This window comes from Cavia porcellus, unplaced genomic scaffold, assembly GCF_034190915.1.
Source record: "Cavia porcellus strain 051 isolate PalLab524CR breed Dunkin Hartley unplaced genomic scaffold, mCavPor4.1 scaffold_14, whole genome shotgun sequence".
In the NCBI taxonomy this organism is placed as follows: Eukaryota; Metazoa; Chordata; class Mammalia; order Rodentia; family Caviidae; genus Cavia; species Cavia porcellus.
Window position 1 is genome coordinate 17,288,072 of NW_026947497.1, and position 26,550 is coordinate 17,314,621.

The 26,550-nt window shown below is 40.5% G+C and overlaps 1 protein-coding gene and 1 long non-coding RNA gene across 5 annotated transcripts in view; one reads left to right on the forward strand and one right to left on the reverse strand.

Annotated features, from left to right (window-relative positions):
- Nucleotides 1-2,381: 2,381 nt before the first annotated feature.
- Nucleotides 2,382-9,433, forward strand: LOC134478675 (uncharacterized). Its single transcript, XR_010051438.1, has 2 exons — nt 2,382-5,944; nt 6,593-9,433. It is a non-coding gene; the product is annotated as an uncharacterized LOC134478675 (long non-coding RNA).
- A 2,889-nt stretch (nt 9,434-12,322) lies between these two features.
- The window catches only part of Pde5a (phosphodiesterase 5A), a 116,167-nt gene continuing 101,939 nt past the window's right edge, over nt 12,323-26,550 (reverse strand). For 3 of the 4 annotated variants that reach the window (XM_063260712.1, XM_063260714.1, XM_063260713.1), the window contains exons 16-21: nt 23,653-23,753; nt 21,937-22,014; nt 19,941-20,004; nt 18,897-18,971; nt 17,773-17,856; nt 16,436-16,910 (exon numbers count right to left, since the gene is read on the reverse strand). In XM_063260712.1, coding sequence (XP_063116782.1) covers nt 16,677-16,910; nt 17,773-17,856; nt 18,897-18,971; nt 19,941-20,004; nt 21,937-22,014; nt 23,653-23,753 — 636 coding nt within the window. In that variant the 3' untranslated portion in view covers nt 16,436-16,676. Of the gene's footprint in view, nt 16,009-16,435; nt 16,911-17,772; nt 17,857-18,896; nt 18,972-19,940; nt 20,005-21,936; nt 22,015-23,652; nt 23,754-26,550 lie in introns of those variants that run through there. The other variant, XM_003476854.5, reaches the window with a different exon arrangement.

A 26,550-nucleotide genomic window follows, 5' to 3' on the forward strand; every position in this document is an offset into this window, starting at 1 on the left:
ATATTGTTCTATTTTCTGATATCCTCTTTGACCTTCTTTTTCAGAGTTCTGTAATTTTCAATGTGTACATCTTTTGCTTCCTACATTAGACTGATTCCTAAGTATTTCCTTGTATTTTGGATGCTATTGTGAAGGGTGTTGTTTCCCTAATATTCTCTCAATGATTTTATTGTTTGTGTACAGTAATGATATTAATTTTTGAGTACTGAATTTGCATACAGCCTTGCTATGGAATTTGCTTATTAAATATAGAAGTGTTTTGGAGTTTGTGAGTCTTTTATGTAGAGTATCATGTCATCTGTGAGTATTGATAATTTAACTTCTTCATTTCCTATTCTTATTACTTTTATTTCTCTCTTGCTCTAACTAATGTTTCCAGAACTGTATTGAATAGTAGTGGTGATAGGGGGCATCCTTGCTTTGTTCCTGATTTTAGAGTGAAAACTTTCAATTTTTGTCCATTTAATAGGATATTGCCTATTAGTTTTTCATAGATGGCCTTTATCAGATTGAGGTAAAGACCCTCTATTCCTATTTTCTGTAGAATTTTATCATGAAAGGGCCTTGGACTTTATCAAAAGTTTTTTCTGCATGTATTGAGATGATTATGTGATTTTTGTCTTTGCTTCTGTTGATAAGGTGTATTATGTTTATTGATCTACATATGTTGAAGCATTCCTGAATTCCTAGGATGAAACCCACTTGGTCATGGTGTATAATCTTCTTGATGATTTTCTCATTCTGTTTGATAGTATTTTATTGAGGGCTTTTGTGATACATTCATTAGGAAGATTGGCCTATAGTGCTCTTTTTTGGTTGAGTCACTGTTTTAGGTATAAGGGTAATACTTGCTTCCAGGAATGAGTTAGGGAAAATGACTTTCCTTTCAATTTCATTAAAGATTTTGAGGAGTATTAGTGTTAAATCTTCTCTAAGTTTCTTCTAGAAGTCATCTGTGACTCCATCAGGACCTAGGCTTTTCTTTGTTAATTATTTTTTCAATTTCATTAACTGATATTGCATTATTCACAGTTTTTATATCTCCTTGATTCAGCTCTGCTAATGCATATCTTTCTGTCCATTTTTTTGTGTGTTTTCCATCTTATGTGACTAAAGTAGGTATGATGATGTTCTGAATTTTCACAGGATCTATAATAGTTTCATACATTTTATTCTTTACTGTATAAATTTGAGTTTTTTCTTTCCTTTTTAAATAAGGTTGAATAAGGTTATAAATTTTATTTATTCTTTCAAAGAACCACTCTGATTCATTAATTCTTTGTATTATTTTCTTAGGCTCAATTGCATTACTTCGTGCTCTGATCTTTATAATTTTTTCCCTTGTATGGATTTTGGACTTACTATTTTTTTTTAGAAACTTGATGTGCAATGTTAGGTTGTTTATTTGTGCGTGTTCTGTTTCCCTGATGTGAGAATTCTCTAATACTAACTTCACTCTTAAGTCTGCTTTCATTACATACCATGGGTTCTGGTGTGGTGTATTTGCATTTGATTGTAGATATTGTTTAATTTGTTCTTTAATTTCATCTATGACCCACTGGTTGTTCAGGAGAGTGTTACTTAATTTCCATGTATTTATGGAGTTTTTGTGGTTTTATTTGCCATTAATTTCCAATTTCATTGCTTTATGATCAGATAATATGCATGGGACAGTTTCAATTCACTTGCATGTACATAAGCACGTTCTGTGGGCTAGTATATGATCTATGTTAGAGAACATTTCATGTGCAGCTGAGAAGAATGTGTATTCTGATGCTGGGTGAAACATTCTGTAAACACCTACTAAGTTCATTCATTCATAGGTTTAGTTCAATTCTGTTAATTCTTTGGGGTTTTTTTTGTGTAGTTCATCTACCTCTTGTGACAATGGATTACAAAAAGGTCCCCCACTACAATTGTTTTATTGTATATTTGATTTTTCATGTCTATTAATATTTGTCTTCTATAATTGGGTGCTCCCATATTGATACATATACATTTATGTCTTCCTCTTGAATTTTTTCCTCTAACAAGTATATAGTAAACTTTTTTGTCTCTCTTGACTATTCTTGATTTGATGTTCACATTTTCTGCAATCAGAATAGCTAGCTATGCTTTTTTATGTCTTCCTGTCACATGGAGTATTGCTTTTCACCCTTTGACTTTTATTCTATGAGTTTATTTTATGAGTCTATGAGTTTACTATGTTTCTTGTATAAAGTATATTGTAGGATCTTATATCTTGATCCATTCTGCTGCTGTTTCATTTGGTGAATTGAGGCCATTTACATTGATGGTTATAACTGATGTATATTGGCTTATTTTTGTCATTTTCTTTTTTACTGCTGTTGGTTCCCTGCTTTTCCTGTGACTGTTTGTTTTCCCTGCTTGGTAGTTTCTTTCTGATACTGTTCTTAGAATTATCGTCCTTTTTACCTCTATCTAGAATATCTCTAAATGCTCTTCACAGGGTTGGTTTGTTAGTTATGAATTTTTTTCTGTTGTTTTTGTCATGTAAGTATCTTAGTTCTTCATTAACTTTGAAAGATAGTTTTGTAGAGTACATCAATTTGGGTTGAAAGTTGTTTTCTTTCAGGACTTGAAATGCTTCACTCCAAGCTCTTCTTGAGGATTTGTGTTGAGAAGTTGAGTGTGATTCTAATGGGTTTTCCTTTACAGGTGATCTGTTTCTTTTCTCTAACAGCTTTTATTATTCTGTTCTTGTGCTGAATTTCTGGGATCTTGATTATTATATGTCTGGGTGCTGATTAATTTTGGTCATGGCTATTTTGAGTTTATATATCCCACCTATCTGCATGTCGGGTTCTATTCCCATGCTTGAAAAATTTTCTGCTCTTACTTCTGAAAATAGTCTTTTTATGTAATTTGTTTTGATGCTTGCTTTTTGATTGACACCAATTAATCTAATATTGTTTTTCTTACATCATCTTGCAGCTGTTGGATTATAATTTACTGGTCCCTTGTTATGTTTTGATCTTTTCTTTCATGATTTCTAGCTGTGATCCAGTCTTCAAGGTCTGAAATTCTATCTTCAATTTCATTCAAGCAGTTTTCCCAACTTTCAGTGGAATTTGTAATTTCCAGGGTAACTCTTTGAATCTGTTTCTTGCACTGTTTTTCTCCTATATTTTACATTCAAAGTTTCCATCATTTTCTATGCTTTTCTATTTTTTTAAATCTATATATTCTCTAGACATCCTAAGCAGTTCCTTTATTATGTTTGTTATTTCTTTATATTCTTTTAGCTAAGAGATTATTTATGAACTGATTTCCTCTCTGGCCACATTGATTTATTTCTTTAGTTACTATCATTTTAGAAATTTCAGGTGTGTATCTTCCAATTTTCTCTATGTCAGTGTCTCCTAGACTTGTTCTGGGTATGCTGGAGATCTGAGATTACATTTTGTTTCTGCATCTTGTCATTTTTTATTTCAAAAAAATTTTTTTAAGATTTGTTTTGTGTGTTGATCCTTGTGAGTTTTTGTGGTAGACAGCTATATCACTAGTACAAGGCCTCTTCAGGAAAAGTCTGTTCTTCAAGGCTACATTTTGTGTGTTGGAGGTTCTTGATTTGTGCCTGTCTCAAGATCCTACATCCCAATTAATCAAGGGAAGAATGTTGGTATCTGTTTGGTGCAGTCCCCAGTCCTTCAGTGTACGGCTATGGTGAGGTTATTACCCCAGAGCTTCCTTGTATTGTTGCAGAAGGGAAAACAACCTATTGCAACAGATATGACATCCTAGATAAAGTTTAATAATTAGCAATAACAGTAGCATCAACATTTTAGAAACTGACAGCTGTGGTAACTATTGATTTTGTACTTTAGGCCATAGGTGGAATGTCTGTAGTTGCATAGCAGAACCAATCCTAAATTAAGAGTTTTTATGTATGCAGAGTGTTTCCCTTTGGCAGAGTGGTCTTACCCTGAGGTTGGGAAATTTAGGAATGAGAGTGTATAAAACAAAGATAACTGGAAAGGAAGTAGAAGCAAGGCTGGAGGACAAAAAATGATCATGCAAAGATTGGGAAACTAGACTAGAGGTTCTAGAAGAGAAAGAAAAAAGGAGTAATTGAGAGATTATAGGAACTTGGTCTCTGGGTTTGAAGGATACGATTAGTTTTCTGTAGCTGTAGTTCTCAACCATTTAGAAAAGAGAAAAAGAAAGAAAAAATAATAAAAAAGACAAGAGAAAAGGAAAAAGAAAGTAAGATAAAAATAAAATAAAATTCAAATTTAGTAAAGTGGTGGGCTGCACCACCCACCTGTTTCTATTGTGTGTGTCTATCGCTAAGTACAACATTGGTTCACCTAACTTACCCTCTGTTGGCTGGTAAGTTGAACTTTTCCATCCCACTAGTGTCCCCTGTCCATCATGTGTGCCTCAGTTGGGGCCCTACTGTATGGCTGGCATTCCCTGGGTCAGCTGGTCCCAGTCCCCTGGATTCCTCCAGTGGACCAGTTGCTGAGACTGGGTTTTTTCTGGACTGGGTGCTGGGTTTCAAGATGTTTAGGGCTCTTAAGGTTTTCAGAAATCCAGCCTTAGAGAGTTTACTTGGATCAGACAGGCCTACTGAAGCTCACTCTAAAGAGATGATGCACTCAAAAGCCCTTTCATTTTTAACAAAGAACCAATAGGGTGTCCAGTGTTGGTGGGCTAGGCAGTGTATAAGGATTGAGGAGCAGCCAAAGGAATTTTGTGAATTTTATAGTCAATTTTTTCCTGAACCCAAAACAATTCTAAAAAAAAACACACACACACAAAAAAAATTACACAAGAATTACACGATGTCACAGTTTAGATCTAAAATGTTTCCTAAAAGTCTTGTGTTCTGAGGTAGGCTTGATCAGAAGAGGCAGGCCACAGGCCTGTTTCTGTTTCTGCTTCACGACCACCATGAAATGAGCAACTTTCTTTTGCTAAACCATTTCTCCTTGTGGATTCTGTCTTCCAGCTGGACCATGAGCTAAACCCACTGAAACTGTAAGTTAGAACGAACTGCTTTTCTAAATTGCAATGTTGAGTATTTGGTTCCAGCAACAGGAAAGCTATCTTACATATATAAGCTAGAGACTGTGGTAGACAAAATAATGCTCTTAAAATTGTCCACATAATAATTGCTAAAATTCATGACTATGTTTCTTTATGTGATAATAGAGTCTTTGTAGATACAATTAAAGATTTTGAGAGACCAATTTGGATTGTCAGCACGGGCCCAGTGTACTCAGATGGGAGGGTCAGTGACAAGAAAAACGAAAGCAGAGGTGATGAAAAGACTGATGTCTTTGAAGATGGCAGAAGGTGCCAGGAGCCCAGAGAGGCAGGAAGCCTTTAAAAACTACAAAGTAAAGAAATGAAATGTAATTGATTCATTTTAGACTTCTGACCTCTTGAGTTGTGAAGCAATACAATTCTGTTGTTTTAAGCATTTTGTAGCAGTTTGTTACAATAGCAATAGGAAATTAACATGATGAATATTTCAGTGAAAATTTAGAAAAGTAGATGAAGACGAGGTACTCAAGTTCACTATCCAGATCTTGGATGCGACGGCTAAATTCACTTGGAGAATAGAAGCAAGACTCCATTTCTTTCTGTTTAGGTACAGGAACAATCCGCTTGCATTTTAAAATTTTCAGATTTGCTATTCTCTTATTTCTTGTCTCCCACTAAGGAAAAAAAAAAAACAACAGCAAACTTCTGTATTGTTTTGAAGCCTATTTGGATGGAAATTCTACAGCTCTTCCTGCTTCTGCAGTTTCCTAGTAGCATTTGTTTTCTCTGATGGCAAGATTATCACTCATGGCATGGCCTCATTCACTGTGCTGCCTGTGAATAGCAGCCTCTAGTGGGAAAAAGTTTGTTACTGTGTGTGTTTGGTGATCATCACAAATCCAACAGACTTCAGAATAGACTGAAGAAAAACGTGAGTGATTTCTGGTAATGTTAAATTTACTTTTCAGGGTTTTACAATGTAAATCAGAAACAACCATCTTTCCATTGTGCTTTCCTTGACCATTTAGGCCACACTCACCTTTTTCCCAGGATGTGATCTCTTCACACCTGCCTCCCTCACAGCCACCAGCTGGGATTGTTCCGCCATGTGTTTTGTGATTACAAATGATGAAGAATGTTCTCATCAACACAAAAAATGTGGGTTGCTCAGCACAATTCAAGACAAAAACCAAGAAAGCACAGGTTTACCTCATTCACGAGACACAGAGGTGCTGCCTGGACAGGCCCATTGGCAGTGCAGAGCAGCCATGTAGAAAGCCCCTGCGGACAGGCACAGCCATGCCTGAGCTCTGTGATGCTGGCTGCTGCTGAGCCTTCAGAAAGGCTGGGTGGTAAGGAGCTTGGGGAGCGAGCTTAGCTTGGAGGACATGCTTCAGTGAAGTGTGTGGGCTCTCTCTCCCTGCTTCAGGCCAGCCCATCCCACAGGCTGCATCTTGGTTGGGTCCCATTCCCAGGCACACCTAGGATTTTCAACTTGCACCAGATCAGGGTACACAGATAAGAAGCAAACAAAAAAAGTGTTTACTTTTGTTTTATTAGATTCATTTTTCATTTGTAGGTATTCATATGAAATGGCCAGATCTTAGGCAACAGGAAGGAGATTCAACAGTGTCCAGACTTGGGGAAGACTTGGAGGAATATGGCTGATAGGAATGGGACTCTGGGACTATGGGAATGTTCTGGAATACGTGGCTCTTCTTGCATCACTTTGAGCCTGGATGGAAAACTATCAAGGCGCACTTTAAGTAGTGCATTAAGTCTCCTTCATGAAAACAAGGGAGAAATTGAAAAGAACCCAGGCGTCATCTGGGGACAGCTTGGCCACCGCTCTGCTCTGGCTGGGCCGCCCCCTCCTCCCTGGTGGGCTCAGCACAGCAGGACCAGTGAGACCTGTGCCTCTCTGAAGGGTACCCCGAGTTCAGAAGCCTTCAGATGGAGGAGGCCATCCAGGGGACAGCAGGGTTGAGGAAGGATGCGGAGAGCGAGGCTGGCCTGTCCCCCACCCGCCCCTAGTGGTGTGAAAAGCCCCCATGGGAGAAGGGGGGACGTGGGGTCCACAGGTGGCAACCAGGAGCAAGAGGGCGTGGGGGATGAGCTCGCACAGTGTCTCTAGAGAGAAAGGTGGGGTTCTCATCAAAGAAGTTGTGGGGCTGAAGGAAGCAGCCACGCCATTACCCACCATCACCTTGTTGGGGACGTCCTCTGAGTGCAGGACGTACAGAAATCCAGCTGTCATCCAGGCTACCAGGTCCTGGGCTGGTTGTTGATGAAGTCACCAAAGTCCACAGCTGGTGTCCAGAGGTCATTCACGTTGTAGATGCTGGAGCTGCTGGGCTCCTCATCCTTCTGTGGGGTCACAGTCACCTGGTATCAGCCATGTCCAGGTCCATCTTGAAGTGCATGCTGTGGGTGTGGACTGTGCCTAGTATGTGCTCCCTGACTCGGTTCCCATACTGCTGGGCAACCCCAAAGAGGAGCTAATGTAGCCAGTGGCGTGGACCTTGACTCTGATGGCCCCATTGGGGTGGAAGATCATGTCCCACACATAGTCATAGTTGATCATGGTGGACACGGACCAGAACACCAGCACTGGTTCCACGGCGCCCCCATAATAATGGGGGTACAAATCCGAGTGCTGTTGCAGCAGAGGCAGGTCCTGGTTCTGTTGAAACACACCAAGGGCATCAAAGATGGTCTTGGGGGCCCACGACTCTACCAGGAAGTGCCAGTCCATCTAGGTGGCCAGGTAGGGGTAGTCGACCCCGCAGGTCTGGTGTGTGGAGGCTGTGATGGGCTTCCTGATCCTAGCTGGGCCCTGACCTGGTGGGCGTGGTCCAGACACGGCTCTCAGACACCAGTCCACTCAGTGGAGCTGCAGCTGCCCCACAAGGCCGAGGCCCTGGCCCACCTGGACGGATGGGAGGGCCCCCGCCTGCCCTCGAGGTGCTGGCCCAAGCCCAGCCCAACATAAGTGAGCTGCTGTGGGGCCGCTGCCCCAGCTGTCCTACCCACGGGATGTCACCCTGCATCGTACGGTGGCCCCCTGCCTTACCACCTGCGCCTTATGCTGGCCAGAGTACCAGGACATCGGCTGCATGATCTTCCAGCAAGAGCTGCCCAAGGTCGCAGGGCTTCTCCACCACTGCTGATTCTACACCCAGGAAGGCCACCTGGTGATGAACACAGGCCCGCTGGCCTGCAGTTGGGAGACCCAGCCATTATTCTACTAGATTAGTTGCATCCCATTAGAGGATGTGGCCTGATGGCCGTCAGTGCTCAAACAGGTCTGACTGAGTTGAATCAGAGATGGAGCAAGAAGCCGAATGCCACTGTGTGCGTGTTTCTATACCTAGGAAGGTAAGAGGAGGAACGGTGATTTCCCAAATAGCTTCAATCAATACAGTTCTACTGTGCCAATTTCTTGAGGCTTTACCTGTTCCTATAAACTGGTGACCTTTAACTTCATGCAGTGCGAATTGTTTCCTTGTGTTTTGCAACTATGAATGTGGTGGTGTAATTTCTGTGGGAATTTGTAGGTGTGTTTTTCTATATTCAAACTCTAAATCTGTGTGGGTGTGAGAATGCGTTTAATGATTGATTGATTGATGTCTGTCTCTATCACTATCTGTAGCTGTACCCATCAATCTACCTCGTGTCCAGATTAAACGACAAACCTTTCCTCCATGTTCTCTTGTGAATCTGTGGATTCTCCTCCAGGGCATAGCTCCTCAGAGATTTTAGCCTGACTTGGAAGACTGTCCTCCAGAGGCTTTGTTCCCAGCCTGGGAGACACAAAAACCTCTTTATGACAGAGACATGCAAATATTCCCAGGTCTGATGTACTATTAGCTTTCATACTTATCACTTACATTTTTAATTATCTTTGTTTTGGTCCTTCATAATTCCCTTAAGACCTTAAGTATACCTTTAAAGGACATTTTCTTTATTTTATACATTTATGAGTATTTAATACTTTGACTTTTTAAATGTCATTAGTATAAGTCATAGTAATTCATAAGTTTGTAAATAAGTAGTGGAACAAGCTTCCACGTTCTCCAGCCTGTCACCTTTAGGGCTTCTTCCGTGGTGTTTTATCTGCCTGGAATATGCTTCCCTTTTCTCTTGGTCACACCGTGAAGCAGGAGGATTGTGACCCTCACTTTGGAATTAAGAACCTGCACTGTTCCTACTCTGTGCATAGAGGACCTGAATCTGCCCTAGTGCATGGAAGTTTAGCATTTGCCACAGCAGGGTCAGCTATCTGTGAATCGTTATCTTCTCTTGATTCCTTTGCTCTGTGTGTGTGTGTGTAAACCTAATTTTTTGTACAAGCTTGTTGGTTTCTTACCTTTGTGAATTTTCCTTGGAGCCCAGCAATAAAAATGCTTATCAGAAATAATTCCATGATGGTTATCAATTTATTACAAAAGTCTAGCAGCTACCTTGTTTTTCAAGTAGAAAAAGAAACAGTTTTTTAGAAAATTGTTGCAAGGCATGGTGGTGCATGCTTATAATCCAAACATTAGGGAGGCCGAGGCAAGAGGATCACTGAGTTTGAGGCCAATCTGGGCTACATAATGAGTTTAAGGCCAACCTGAACTACACAGTGAGACCCTGTCTCACAAAAAAGAAGCATGAAAAAAACTGCTTAATTACACAAACTCATTTTTCATGTTATATTTTACCTCATGTTAAACTGAGTTCTAAAAAACACCCTGCCACACTGATTTTTATGGTCTACCATCAAACTTAGCTTTTCCTTTCTTTATAAAAGATTCAATTTTATGTCAAGTGAGAAAAGTGAAAGTGTATTTTTCATCCAATAAATATTTGTTGCTTGCTTTTAAAGTGCAAAGAAGAATAAAGAGAAATGTTGGTAGCCTGAAAGGGCTTGGTGGTCGGGGTAGGTCTGCTTTGGGTCAGAAGAATCAAATGTGTTTTTAAGAGCCAGATATGGTAGACCACAGATAATCCCAGCACTTTGGGAGGCTGAAGCAGGAGGATCAAGTTGAAGCTCTGCATGGGCGACTTAGTGATTTAGTGAGATCCAGTCTCAAAACCTAAAAGAACTAGAGATGTAGCTCAGTGCCAAGGCCCTGGGTTCAGTAGGCAGTGCTGCAAAACAAAAAAACAGAGACAAAGAAAAAAATCTGGAACTAAATCACAGCAAAAGAACTCGTCTGTAGGCCAAGGAACAGGATTAGGCAAAGAGAGCAAAGATTTCAAGGAACATAACACTGGGGTCCTGCCTCCATTTCCCAAGGTGTGTGCCACGCACTTTAAGGGGTTCAGCGTGACACCCGCAGTGGTTCCCACCGGCTTCTCTGGGGGGAGAGAGCACCGGAACCGAGGCAGGCTGCTGTCGATCATGCTTTCTGCCCCTCCTTGCTCCAGGCAGATCACTGAGCCCCGAGAATTCTTGACTTTGAAAGGAGAAACATATTTCTTACAGGAATATGCTGATTGGGGTCATACAGAGCCTGGTGGTTAAGTGCAAACAGTGATATGGAATGAAAAATGCAATACGGCTCCTAAGGTAATTAATGCACTGTACAACAGAGTGGAAAACTCTTATGATAGTTTATTGCCTTTTTTTTAAGCCAAGGTAACTTCTCTCTGATTCCAGTTCAGAAAAAGGAATCTTGAATTGTGTCATTTGGAGAGATTGGTGTTAGATAACCAAAGAGCCAGTTTACCACCCTTCAGGGTGATCACAAACATTTGCATAGGTGTGTACACATATGTACACACATACACACAGACTAAGACAATACAGAAAGAGAAATCAGGCATGCTATTTAATCGTCAAATGTCTTTTGGTCCAAATAATTATGGTTTTAATTCCATTTCACAACTCTTGTTTTTATTTTGAACACATAGTTTGGAAACTAGAAACAATTTTTTCTTTTGAGCTTCAGATTGAATATCGCTTAAAATGATAGTGAATTATTCTCTGCAAGTTCTAAGTTTATCCATCATTTTATGTTACATATATTCCTTAAAAACGGACAATCATATCCTGACATTTCCAAGTGTCTAGTACAGGGATCCCAGCCTGCTGAGAGGCAGCACAGCTGATAGTATGAATGTGGACCCCAGAGAGCTGTCAGATGCTTCCCGATTCTATCAGAAGGGTTGACATTCTGTGAGGGCACACTGAGCAGGAGAGACTTCACATGATCACAAAATTTGCTTGGAGAAAATCCTGAGGACATGATCAAGTTTAAAAGACTTTTACAAAAAGGGTTAGAGTTAGGGGTAATGTAGGGTAATAAATACATCTTAACAATTGTATAAAGTAGTTCATTTCCCATATTTTAATCCTCACTTCAAATTTCCTAATGATTTTTTTCTCATTTATTCTCTTTAGCTCTCCAAAGCTTATGAAACAGTTTTAAGTCTTTATGGCCAGTGAGGATGACTTTATATACAACTGAAACTCTGGCGCTCCCTGGTGGTCAGAAAATTATAACTATTTTTCCCCTCTAGGTTTGTGCACAAGGTGTAACCCACATTTTCTCCCCACAGGAAGAGGAATTATCTAGTGACCAAATAATGAACTAAGAAATTCTTCATTTAATCACATCTCTACCCTCCAAACCCAGAGACAGACCAACTAAATTAAGCAATTTAACCATAAAACTCAAATAAAATAAAGCCTGTTGGGAGAGGAAAATATTGTCTCTAATACACTTTTGGGTAGCTCTTTGATTCAGTAAGAATGGTCGGGGGACCTTTAAAATTGAAAATTGAAAAAGACAACTAAGTAGAATTAACATGTTTTGAAACTAGACAGATCTGGGCTTCAATCCAGTTCCTATCAATTGGCAAAGTGTCTAACTCCTAAGTCTGAGAGCCTCACACAGTAAAAGGTCGGTCACGACCACACTCCACAGAGCTGCTATGGACTTGAAATATGAAAGCGGCTGGAAAATTTAGCCCTCAACTTGGTAGCAAACGGTGTTAGGAAAAGGAAGATTATTATTGAGACGGCTTTAGGTGAAAGCCAAGGCTCTATAAAACCAATTTTCCTTACTAACAGGACTGCAGGTGAGCTTGACTGAAGGGTTTCACACTACGGGACCCATTTTTCCTGCCTATAATCCAAGGTCCCCACTCAATTTGCACTCTTAAAATACAAGTTCCCATGGCTGGGGATTTAGCTCAGCGGCATAAGCGCCTGCCTTGCAAGCAGGCAGTCGTGAGTTCGATCCCCGGTACCGATAAAAAGGAACAAGACAAAAAAAAAAAAATACAAGTTCCCTAATAATCACACAACATTCATATCTACTTGTTCATTCTTTTTATTTTTACAAAGCATAGCAAAACAAAGAGACAACTGAATAGGTGAGGGGTTTGCTCCCCGCCTGTCTCATGACATCACAGGGAGCAGCAGGGAGCCAAGTGTTCCTGTAAAATGATTCTTTCACGCAAGAGTCAAGCTGAAAGGGTTCTCAGGGTCGGGGAAAGGAAAGGAAAGAAACCAACATCACAATTATTTAAAATGACGTCAAAGCTAAACATAATATACATAGTAATGCCATATCCTAGTATAAAAATAGTGCCAGAAACTATATATTTGTTCAAATATTGAAAAGGTATAAGAAGAATACAAATAGATATTAACAGTGGCTAGTGATGATTCATTCATAAGGTTCATATCTTCAAGTGTAATAGAAATTTATATTTTCAACTATTTACATTGCTTTCAACAACATTCATTAAGACGCACGTACACAGGCTTTTTTAAGGAAAGGGAATCATGAAGTGAGCTATAATACTTTCTTCTTCGTGCCCTGTGGTGGAGCAGAAGGGGTCCTGAAACCGCACAATTTTATAGTCCGTGAGCACTCCGAGTTATCACTACTTGGCCTGCATGGGGAAAAATAATGGAATATATGACTCCTTACATAAGGTGCTCCTTAAGCTATCAGTAGGTTAACGTGATTCACACTGACCAGACAGGGGGCTCACCGACAGATTCTTAATGGAAGGTACACGATACATATGTTACAGACGAAAATGACAGTGACATGTTTGCATGTTCAGTCTGCAAGATCAGAAACTGTGAAATGTCTTATCTGGCACTACTTGCACAGACTGAGTTCTCTGTCTCCGCGGATTGGAACAGTACCTAATGTGTGGTAAGGGTCCATTAAAAGGTGAGCTGATGGGTATCTAATACTGACTAATCATACTGTGTCAGCTTATTTTAATTATAACTGTTTACAGGAAAGGATAGCAATTAAACTTCCCCCCTTTTATCTGAAAGACACTGCATACACCACATTGTTCGTGATGACTGACAAGATTTAGGAGTACGAAGTACAATCTGGTGAAAAAGAAAGGAACACTGAAAATCAAATCATCCTGTATCTTGAAAATAAAGGCACTTCATTGCTAGGCAAGAATCTACCCGTGACCAGTTTCTTCTAAGAATCCAATATTTTCAGTGTATGTTCATATGCAGGACCTTCTTACCTCTAATGGTGCTAGTGAGGGACACATTCGTCATAACGAAGAGATCAGTGGTGACAACCTCAGCATCCTCGGTTTGTATGTGAGGTAAAGCACTCACATAGCTCAGAATCTCATACTGATCGAGATCTGTACACAGAGCCGAGTAAGTGTGCATTGCCTTTGCTCTGTCAGCCTTGGACATGCGGTATGAGAAGGGTCCTACAGGATTAGACCACGTCTCTCACTCAATAGCCCATTTCGGACAGTGTCTCCAAGGCTCACTGGGGCTCTCAAAGTAGCTGCCAACCAACCCCCACCCCACCGGCCCCAAAACAGCATGTGCCCAAACTTAACTGCTTTTAAAAAAGCACAACTTGTTTGGGCACACAGAGGTTAAGTGACTTACACACAGAACTGTGACCAGCAGGGGCCAGCCCTCCGGAAAACGTAAGGTTGTGCAATCTTACAGACATCTTTCAACAAATTAGTACAACAGTGAGGACTCTTCTGGCTGAAAACTGAAATTAAATGCACCATGTTACTCTGTTAAAATCAAACCCCAGCCAACCATCAACCAACCAACCCACCAAACAGAGAACAAACAATACAGAACAAGAACAACTTCTTCCTAGTTATGGGTAACATCAATATAGGGTAGGCCGAGCTAGTCCTTTATGTAATGTTTTCCAACTTGGGAAGACTCTGGCAAGGATATACACAAGAACAAAAGTTTTGATTTGTGCCCAGATACCACAGATAGTAATGCATATATGGAATGATTTTCTTACAAGTTAAAAATCATTTGAATTCATTAACCAGTCATAAAGAAGTATTCTTTTATATAAACTAACATCCAAGAATAGGCATGACAGTGCTTAACATCGTTTAATGCCTCAAATAGTGAAGTAAACCATTATCTAAAGGCAAACCAAACAATTTCTAATCTAAATGTATCTGCTTGCCTATTAAAATAACACATGTCCACATCCTCCACACACTATCTACCACGTCTTTTAAAAAATTCTCAAGGACAACTATCAGAGGAATCTAAGACACTAATGAAGTATGTGAACATATATTTTGGTACATAACTGCTAAATCACGATGTGTGTGATAAAAAGATAGCTCCATTAAACACTGCTGTGATGTAATCAGTTTTTCTTAAGGAGTTATGCACACATGCACAGGTGTTTATCGGTACGTGGAAGTGGGTATCATGTTATTGGGTCTGTGCAATTTACACACCAGTGCCACCGAAATGCAACTAGGCCAAGTAACTTCAAAATCTATGCACACAGTCAGAATTTGGAACATGTTGAAGTTTAGGCAAGATTAAGTGGAAACACATAAATGAAAGGCATATTTTAGAGGAATGAGGCTTTGAGGCTGCTGCATTAGAGATTTTCTATACAAATGAGTTACAGAAAATCGGTTCAAACACCATTTTTTCCTGAAGGGAGGAAGGTGGAAACTAACAAATCAAGTCTCTCTTCCTGTTGTCCCCAAATCAGAACATCTGTTCACATTTGCAATGACTTTCCTTTCTTAACCCAGCTGCTCAGTTCACCGTCTACTTCTCCAAAGTGAATAAATGTGAACGCGGGGTCAAATCCCAAGAAGATGGGAGCTACTAACAGTTGTGGCAAGGCAATTCCACAGGCTGTGAGCTAAGAGCCAGCGTTTAGGTTACACACCAAAATTCTCTGATTTTGGCTTCACCCATCCTATAAAGCAGTGCTGGTAAACCTGTGGCATGAGAGCTCTAAAAGGTTCACCATCATTGTTCTTTCAAAAAGAGCGAGCCAGTTACATGCTATGTTTTCTCTACCACACTGTCTCAGTACCCGCCATGCGGGTCTCAGTGTCCTAAATTTAAGATATTTTCAACACACGTATGCTTTTCTCTTTAAAATTTTCTCAGCTGACGTTTATTCTACCCTATGATGGCTTTAGATGTCCCAGAATGTATGTAATTGTCTGCTAACCTACTTTCAGAAATAAAGACTTTAAATATTATTGAAAGATTGGTAACTGAGAAAATACAAAACTAGTTGTCTATAATCCCCAATCAAAAAACCACCTCAGTGCAAGAACATCACTTACACTTTGTAGTACACAAATACGGCAAACAGTGCTCTGATCAACGTGTGAAGGAGGATGGGCGTGGGGAATCACTTCAGTGGCATACGACGAACGTACAGAAAACAATGTAATTGACCATTAAAAACATTCACGCTATGCTCTCAAGAGTTGTGCAAAAATAAAAATACAGCAATGACAAGGTCTACACCCAATCTAAACGGTGCACAGTGAAACCAGGCGTACTGCAGACAGGCGGCCTCTGTAAACTCCTCCAACTCTGCACCTAGCCGCAGCTCAGTTCCGCTTGGCCTGGCTGTTCTCCCCATTCACCATGGTCTTCTCCTGCTGCTCTGCGAGGGCCTGCCATTTCTGCCTGTTCTTCCTGCAGCCATCTAGCAAAGGCTTGCAGTCCTCTGATACGTGGGTCAGGGCCTAGAGCAAGAAAAAGAGAGGAAACGCTAGGGAGAAGCCAGGAAATCCGCCTGCTGTCAGGCCTGTGCAGAAGGGCCCCATTCCACAATCCTCCACCAGCAGGTCTCCTGCTGGGCCTTTTGCAAGCTGTGTGAACACAACCAGAGCTCACTCTCTGAAGGTTTCCTCTTAAGCTGTACAAATAAGGAGGACACACTGAGAGACAGGGCAAGCACACACATTCCTAAGCATGTCACTGAACCATGAAGACGGCTCTGTGTGGAATCTGCTTTTCAGGGAACAGTGCGTTTGCGTCTATGTGGTGCAGGTGGCTCCCCCTGTGTGTGACTGCAGTGGGCTTTTTTTGTGTGTTTTTGTGTTTCACTACACACTGGCTTCATACAATGCACTTAGGTTTTCATCCAAGATCAAAACACATGTTAATTCATGATTGATTTTATCCTCCTTTTATTTCTCAGCACTGTCTGGTTTTTCTACAAAGAGAACATTTACTTCTATAGTAACACTAAAAATACACACCAGCGTCACAGCGCGTTCATCAGATTGGAATGGAATGACTCCTTACGCGTACAGAGAACACAGAAGGAGAAAAATCTATAATGGGTCATCTGATTACTAGTTGCATGCCTTTACCGGGACGGAAAAAACTCAAAGGGCCTTTAGCATTTTCAGCCCAGGAGCTCTGGCCAACAGGAAGGGAAAGCATCTGTTATGCCAAGAATGAGCCGGGCCAGGGGCGCCAAAGACTGCTCCAAATCGTGCTGGGGAGCCTGTAGAGGAGTAGAAGGCTGGGAGGGCGGAAGCCAGTGCCTCTTCCTTGTGTCTTCTGGTGTGTCCTTTGCTCTTGACTCTTTTTCTTGTTTCTCTGCAGCTACAGCTTTTTTATGAATTTCTCCTGAAGGCTAGAACTCAGGGTTAGAGTACGAACTGGATTTGGGGTTAGCGGTTCACCCACCAGCTCCCTGTTATCTGAGGCAAATGCTATTTCCTTAGAAGATGAACAGAACAAATCCAGTTACTGCGCTATGTAATATCTGAATTAGAAAATTCTAGGTACCTTGTTTTTTTTTGACATTCTATGACAACACCACGATTAAGTGTTCTTTTCCAAATTAATAAAAAGTTTCCTGGTTTAATGTTTTGTGATTGCAGGGCAGAGCCTCATGCATACTAGGCAAGCACTCCACAGTGTCACTGAGCTACATCCCTACAACCAGTCTGGAGAATCTTACAATATACCTTCTTGAGAGCAGAACACATAGTTCTTACCTTCTTAAAATCAATGTGTTGGTGCTCAGCACATAGTAAACACTCAATAGATATTCCAAGACTGAATGAGGTAAAGTCTTTGAGAACTAGAAAATACAGTGGTACCTTGCTCAGTTCTCTTCTGTTTGTAAACTGAGTTGGACGAGAATCGAATTAAATTCAATGGTTAGGTTCAATGTTGACCTTTTGAGGAAATTTAATTCAGTTCTTGTCCAGTTTGGTTTGTGGTCAGCATTGTGGGGAGAACAAAGCTCCTGAACGAGAGTACATGAATGTATTCCTTGTTCAGCGAAAACATGTTCATCACACGCAAAAAAAGCTACAGTAATTTTACTTACTGTTTCCTTGATTTAGAAGCAAAAATACAGCTACACTGGATTTGAGCTAAAAGGCTACGAAGTGGTAAGACATACAACTAGCTGTTTAATCTCTTGAATTTACTTCAGGTTTTAATTCTCAACACAATCTAAGTTTAGCAAGCTTTCAAATAAATACCTCATATAGTTGCAAGCAGATGGCATCTATGAACCCAACTTGCATACTCGGGATTTTGTTTTTCTTCTCCCTGTTCATTAGATCCTGAAAATGTAAACACAAGACACACACAAGCTTGTGTATATTTACTTAAAGAACAATGAAGGTGGGTTCAAAAAAGGGAGGGAGAGAGACAGCTTCTCTAATGGGACAGGAAACGAGATGAGGGATGTTGGAAGAGGAAATAAGCAGAATTCAGCTATGTTCTGGATAGGACCAACTCCCATGATGAGTGCAATCCTTATGTACAGCAAACATGTATAATAAATAAAAAAATTAAAAGGCGAGATAACGGCTTAGCTGAGAAAGGTCAGACAGCAATCACATACATGCATCTCCTGTACCCCTCCACAAGAAAAAGAAAAAAAAAAGGGAGGAGGAACCCTTGTTTCATTTCTAAAAGACAGAAGAGGTTTGAGAAGCATCTTTCTTCTTGTATTTGGGAGTCTACATTCTGTGTAAAAAGGAGTATGCATCAAATACTTTTAAATTCTTTCTAGAAATTTATCCTAAAAAGGTAATAAAAATTGAACAAAAAACTTTAGCCACAGAGGTGTTTTTCACTGTGCCGTTTGTAATAGTGAATATTGCTTACAACATTACACCAGAAGATGCAGATCAATTATGGCTATATTTACTTCATCAAAATGTGATGAGTAAAACCCAGAAAACCATCCATTAGAATAAAAAGTATCCTATAGTACTGAAATGAAAAATGCAAAATCCAAAAATGTGGCATAATATGATGACTTCAACCGCCCTTTTTGTCCTCTTATTTGCATTTGGTTTCTGTAATGAACCTGTGTAGTTCTACTAAGAGAAAATGTTAAAAACTAAAATGAGAAATTCATGACCAAGAAGCGATCTCAAAGAACCCTAAAAACGAATACGATTTTATTTTTTATTTTTTTATTTTATTTTATTTTTTTTGTCTTTTTCCTTTTCATCGGTACCAGGGATCGAACTCATGACTGCCTGCTTGCAAGGCAGGCGCTTATGCCGCTGAGCTAAATCCCCAGCCCCTGACGAATACGATTTTAAAACGTTCAGGTGAGTAATTCCCACCAACAAGGTCTCATACTTACAGTGGGCTCTATGTTGAGTTCTTTTCTTTCTCTGTCTCCTTGATCGAAAAACTCAGTTGCTACGAGTTCTGCTATCTGAAATAAACAGGGGACTGAGTTTTGAGACGGAAAAGCTTAATGCTCTTTAAAACAGAGGTCTGTAAAGAAGATAATAAAATCTATTACGTGCAACAGCTTGCAACCACGTCAATAAAATCAGACTAAAGGCTATAATGAGAAGAGGAAATTATACTTCATTTGTTTTAAATGTCTAATTAAGGCAGAAAGATTAGAAACCAGAGTTTCTAATCTTGTGTAACTAAGCATAAAAAAAGCAACATGTTATTTCAACAAAAGTGAAAACCTGTGCCTGTCTGCATGCATAATCAGTGACTTATTTATTAAGTACCTGTTAATAAAAGGTGCAGTGAAAAAATATAGCATCAAACAATTACATTTACTGCAACTGGTCTTTTAAATTTCTCTTTCTTTCTTTCTTTCTTTCTTTCTTTCTTTCTTTCTTTCTCTCTTTCCTTCTTTCTCTCTTTCTTTCTTTCTCTCTCTTTCTTTCTCTCTTTCTCTCTCTCTTTCTTTCTTTCTTTCTTTCTTTCTTTCTTTCTTTCTTTCTTTCCTTCCTTCCTTCCTTCCTTCCTTCCTTGCAAGGCAGGTGCTTATGCCGCTGAGCTAAATCCCCAGCCCCTTAAATATCTTTTACTCTACAAGGTCTCCTCTTTTCTTGCTTTAAAAATTTTCTTGCAATTTTATTTTCAAGATTAAAGGAAAATGCTAAAAATCTTCCCAGAGTGAGCCAGAACAGTACTGAAATTGAAACTTAGGACAGCTAGATCTTTTCCCGGTTACTATTTTTCTTTTTTACATATCATACAGGTATTAAGTGCAAATAAATCTTCTAAAAAGAACAACTATTTTATGCCCAACTCTGCTTTTAACAGTATTTAAGATTAGGGAAAAAGTTTCATAAATACTTCAGAAGTTATCTGAAGTGTAAAGACTTTTCTTATGTTAGCTGTTTAGTTTTACACTGATCATCACTAAGCAACATACCCGTTGTTGAATTGGCCAAGGTTTTGTAATTGCAGAAAGATCACAGGCTGTCATCAACATGGCTCTGTAAGAGGAAAAGGAAATATCAAACTTGTACTTACTTTTAGGTGAATATATAAAAGTAAAAGGTCGTTAATAAAAACACAAAATTAGAACCCTCTCAACCATCAGGAATAGCAGTTCTTGAAGGCCAAAGGAACAGAGACAGAATTTATACGGAGGTGACAACAGTGTCACTGTTCTGGCTCTCTGTCTGTGAGCTCTTGGAAGCTGTCCTCCAAGTGCCTCTCTGCGTCCAGGTTGACACAAAGAGAAAGAAACTTGCCTGTTACTGTTACTTCTTTCAGTGCGGTAGCTATTCTCAGTGGCAGATGAGGAAAGCACTGTGATTGTTGGTAATTAGTCACCAGGGGACCCTATCAGCTTCCTGACAGGAGTCCTCAATCAGAAATCACAGTAGGTCATCCTAACTCGCAACTGTGTAGAACCTTCTACGCGAAAAGTCTTTGCATGATTAAAGTATGCTAGAGACAATCCCCTTTTCTCCACCAGATAAAGGGAGAAATGAACATGTTGTCAGTCCTTCCCGGGCTAGAGATGCGCAAGCCACAGCATTCCTGGTGTGCTAACCAGGTGCTCTGGGGGCCACAGCCACTGCGTGAAAATGGTTGTCTTTGGTACCCGAATCTCTCATTTCACATTCAAGTGTCTGCCAAATAATCCCTTTGTTTGAAGAAATAGACAAAAAGGCCATTCCTATAAAAGAGAAAAAGTCAAGGCAGAGCATCATTTGTCTAGTGAAACCCAACCTAAAGGACACTCTTGCTACTTGGCATACTGGCCTGCTGCTCAGTATCTTACATGGACACTCAGAAGGGAGCGCCCCGCAGGAATCTGTCATCACTGTTGGAACCCACTGCAGTAACACCCGCCAATGCAAACTTCCTCCGCAGAGGAGGGCTGTACAGCTAAATGAGCTTAGCTACGACGCCCAGGATGAAGGGGCCTGTGGGGATGCTGAGAGCCAGGGCGGCCAGACGCTTTTGGGGGAGTCACAGCAACCCTAGATGAGCACAGCAGGGAACCGGCACTCTTGGAGTTCACATTTCTTTTTAATTAGTGAGAAAAACTGGGCACTAATTGCGGTAGCACGCCTGCACTTTTCTGTTCTGAAAAACAAGTCTAACTACCCAGAATGCACAGCTGGCCATTTGTATATTGTTTCTTTCTAATTTGCATCTTTCTTTGCACGCTAAGTAATCTCAATCTGTTTAAAGAAATGTTGATTTCAAAATTGTATCAGCAGTACCCCTAGCACGGCTAGTTTCTCTCTCTCTGTATCCTTCTTAAAATTTTTTTTGTGACAGGGGTTCCTTAAACCACCCAGGCTGGCCTCAAACCCACGATGACCCTTCTGCCTCAGCCTACCGGCCTGGGGTTGCAGGTGTGACCAGCGCACTTGGCTGCTGTCTTTTCTTCATTACTGGCTCGTAATTCTTGCCAGGAAGTAACAATGATGGCAAAGAACTAGCAGGAGGGGGCAGGTGAACTGAGGGGAAGAGCAGAGGTCTTGATGTCCCCAGTTCTCACCGCCCTACGCGGCGGTCATCATCATTTGAGAGCAGCGAGCCCCCTAAGCCAGTCCCCTGCTCCAGCCATCTAAAGGCAGCCACCTCCTGCTCTTCCAGTCCACAGCACCAGAGAAATGAAGCAAAGGGAAACCCAGGCTCTGGGCTGATGCTCTACCCCTGTTACATTTGAGAGGTCCCTCTGGAGCAAAGAAACAATGTATTCACTTGAATTCACAAGTGCATTTCTTTTCAAGTATCTGCTCCTATTCATTCCTTTGTGTAATATGCCAGAGATCTGAGCGCCTCACAGATCATCACATGGTAACAAACAACTACCATAAAAACTGGCAGTGAAAAAATTAATTGAGTAGCAGTTAGTTTGTAACCTGCAATAGTTAACTTGTGAAGATAGTAAATTGACTTACAAAAATAATTCCTTTTGATGAGGATCTTCCAAATCGAATTGATTTTTTCTTATAAGTTCAAAAAATTCTCCTCGTCTCCTTGAAAATAAAGAAAAATATTTGGTAGTTATGATGCATTCACAGGCTTTCACCCCTTTGGTCTACAAGATTCATGGAATAAGTTATTAAAAAAACTCTGATTTTTTGCCAACTCTATGTTTTCCCTCATCTAAGAACCCAGCATGAAGGCCACCATTTAAAAACATTTCATACCTCTTTTCCTCTTCTGAATGTAGAGCATGAAACCTCACCTAATTTTAATTGCAGATCACAAATAAGGATAATTTCAAATTTGGAATATTTTTATTATTTTTTAAAAGCTGAAATAGTTTTAATTTAGAAGGTTATAAATGTGTCAAATGATTTAAAATATTTTAAGTTCACGGCATATTAAGATCTACAGGCTTTAGCTTAGCATCACATATTTTATTCATGTATAGTATGTCACAGGGTAAAAAGGACAATAAAAAAAGTTGTGAGGGGAACTGAGGTAAAAAAACACTATAAATGTAAAATATCATTCGTTATTATTCAGTGAATATAATAACTCAGAGTATAGTAAGTACTTCCCATGTGTCCAGCATTGTTTTGAGAAGTCGTAAGAATTATTCTCACATCTTACCAGACAAAAGTCTCAAGGAAAAAAAAACCTCGTGTAATAAAGCCGTCTAGTATTAAATATCAAACATGACAAGCAAGCGTCATACAGGATCAGAGGAGAGACCCACGTCACCCACAGACTGGAAAGGCGTGATTACAGATATTTTTAAATTCTTGGTAATCTGATAATCCTTATTCTGTCATTATTTTGAATAAACTATAGTTTACTATATTTTCTTTTGTTTTAATTAAAGTGCTCCAACACTCCACAAGCCATCAAACAGCTGTTTTTCAACATATAACAGTAGATGGCCGATGCAAGTTTTCTTGTGTTTGTTCTACTGTTTTTTGCTCCTCTTAAGAGGGGAGCAAACCATGGCTGGGAACCGTTCTGTGGGTGGGTGGGGAGCGGGTGTGTTACACGGGCATCGTGAGAGTGTGACTCTGGCTTCTGCAACAGCCGCACATGCATTAAAGATCTCTGATTGCTCACATGCAGGGAAGTATTTTTTAGCTTTTAGAAAAGTAGCTTAATCATGGAAATACATAGTCACAAACACCACTCTTAAACACAGTCTTATTTTAGAGCTAGTCACTTCAAATTTCTATGTTAATGTTCTTCTGCTAGAATCAAATAAAGATAACTAAGAATTGCTTTTGTTGGCATTTGGTTTCTTTAACTGCCCACCTAGCTGCGATGACAGTGTAAAATGTGAGAGGGACGGAGGCTGGGGGTGAGTGAGGGAAGGGAGGAACCAATGGCAAGTGGCTTCTGTCATCTTTAGATCGGCCTCGCTGGCGTGACAGAGCTCGAGGTGAATATTCGATGTGAGCACAGCGCCAGAGACGTAGGAGTAGATCAACATTAGTAACCATGTTTCCTGCATTTCTGAGCCGTAACTAAGCCAACAGAGCAGACTTCTCTGGCTGCCTTTAAGAAACTGCCGCACAGACTGATAAACGGCTCTGTCAGGATGTTTGTTTTTGTGATGAGGACTTCCCAGCGTGGATGTTGAAAGCTTGAGCCAGCGCAAATCCTTCCAAGACTTATTTTGGAGGATATTTCTTAAAACTTACTTAATATACAGTGCTAGGTCGGTAGCTAAAATAGCTTGCTTGATTATTTTCAGTGTGGTCTTGTATTCTTCAATGGAGAGGCCACTGAGAATCTGATTGCCCTTTATAAAATAAAATTTAAAAAAAAAAGAAGAAAGAAAGAAAAATTAGCACTCCACCAGGAGAAGCTGTGGGCAAGAACAAACTGGAAATATAGTCACATCTTAAACACATGCCTAATATTCTGCGCTCATGAATACGGAGGATAGTTGCTTACTTAAATAGCAGGAAATTGAGTCATAGTTCCCACCACATGCTCAGTCCACACCCTGACATCTAAGAAAAAAAGACAGCAGGCCTACACGTGCACGTCTGTCCGACTTTTCTACTGCTTGAGGCTTATCCTGACAAAAGACCCAACAGCTTCATATCCTTTCCATTGGAAAGATTAATTCCTGTAATCTAAGAGCAAGCAAAACTTTGAAAAATCGAAGCCATATTAATAGATGCATAGAACAGAATTGTGAAATTTTTAAATAACTGGCTAGTATAAGTGATTATGGCTTTTGTAATAAACCCAGTCACATTTCTGGTGCAGATTTACAGGTCTTAGTCAACTCTGAGAACCACATGTGCTCCTCTGGAATACAAAAATAGAGCCGGCTGGTGATATAAGAGCTTCGAGATGATGCTCCCAAGTGAAGACACGCGCGATCAAATATTGCATGGCTTCTCTGGTGTGAGAAACGGGAAGTGTAAAAGCATAACCAAAATGTGTAACAGATCCTGGGAAATGGGAAGATGTTCAAATGGGAAGGAGAGCAAGGGAGGGAGGAGGAGGACAGGAAAGAAGGGACAAGAGAAAAAAGACTAGAAGGAAAAAAACGGAACAAAGCTTTGTGAATAAGGAGGGGAGGAAGGGCTGAAGGGGGGGCAGAAGACGGTGGGAAAAAGAAGCAAGACAGGTGCAAATTCCCTGTGGTCACCGTGTATCTAACACGGACCAATAAAATAAACCTAAAAAAGAAAGAAAGAATGGGCTGCACCATCTACAAGGAACATGTAAAAGGGGCCTGATCCATGTGTACATCATAAAGTTTTCGCTACTTGATCACTTTTTATTTCTTGCCTATAATTTAAATCAGAAGAGGTCTCTAATCTTGAACTAAGTGAAACACAGAGCTGGGCACCCAAGAGTACATACAGAACATCTGTAAGCTGAGCCAGATGTACTTCATAAGTCACAGAGCCAAGAAAAAGCCCAGAGGCTTAGGAATAAGATCTGGAGGCAAAGGATCTGTTGTGAGATGGGGGAACTGCTGGGCGGGGACCAGAACACACTAGTTAGAGGATCACCCCCATGCTGCATTTGTGGCATGGACCTAATTAATGATACAGGTGTGTGATTGCAACCAAAGACATTTAAAATATTAAAACATTTTAGATTCGAGTCCAACTGAAAACTATTCAGAAAACTTCTAACACTTTTATTTAAGATAAAAAATGTCACACAGAAAATGGTATGTCTTTTGGTGTTATGGTCTTATTTTTCTTCCCAAATGCAAAGGTAGTAAATTTTTTTTCCTGTCATTGTGCTTACAAAGAGAGAATATATACAGACAGCTCTAATCACATGAACCAGCCATTCATACAACTGGATTTGTTTAAAAATAACTACATAAAAGAAGTAACTATGAAGTTGGGGTTGTGGTTACTTTTCTCTCATTGTTGAGACAAAATACCAGACACCCACAAATTAAGGGAGGAAAGGTTTCGTTAGCTCAGTTTTTAGAGGTTTCAGTCCATAACTGGCTGGTTCCAAGGCAGGGTGGTGTGGCAAACAGGCTCTGGCAGAGTTCGAGAAACAGTCCATGGTGCACAAGGTACCAAAGCAAGCAAGGGGCAACCACAGCTCTTTCTATCCCTCTTCTGGCATCCAAGCTGCTAAGGGCAGGTGGCACTCGCACCCTTACCCTAGAGCTCTGCATCCTAGCAGTGCACTATGAATTAATTCCAGCATCACAAACTCTAGATCCTGTCAGCCCTAAAAAGGCCCACCTATGACTACATCAGGCTTTCAGGAGACCTCTAAACACAAGCCATACACTGGGGGTGATGGTGCCCCTCGGTGATCCAAGATACTTTCCTCAGACAGGAGGACTGAAAGTTTGAGGTCAGCCCGATAACTTAATGAGGCTCTGTTTCAGAAATCCCCACAAAAAAACAAAAAATTAAAAAAACCAAAAAAGACAAAAGAAATGGCAAGGTAGTTTGGTGTAGAGTAGCCCTGGGTTCAATCCCCAAGATCACATATACACAGACACAGTAACTACAACAGGAATGTTACTACCTATACTTTAAAAAAGGGCAGCACACTTTCTTACTTTTGTAACTGATGTAATAGGATATTAAAATGACAGTCCTAGCTGAAGTAGACTAACAGCAAGTTCCAAGCAAGTATAGAAGCTTCTACTAAAATACAACATACACATTTTTGCAAAGTTTCAGCTTTGAAAAATTGCACACTAAAAAGAACACGGTTTGCGGGAAAAACAGTGTAGGGATAGACCCATTAGAACCTAAGCAAGTCTGTAACCAGAGCAGGAACTGGATCCACAAGCAGGTGCCTTTGTCTGCTGGCTCTGCAGGCTGCCTAGCAGGATAGTGAAACACACACACACACACACACACACACACACACACACACACACACCTCGAGCACTCAACTGAGCACAGCAGAAGTGCTGGATCACAGAGCCCTGGGACGATCCCGACGGGGTGGGATCACTGAGCCTGGGGGCTGCTGTGCACGTGCACACAGAAGGACAAGCAAATGCCAAGAGCCCCCCCAAAGGGGGAAAGCCCCCCAAAAGCCCCGTTCTGGGTACAAGGGGCCATTTTACTATCAGAATGGAAAAG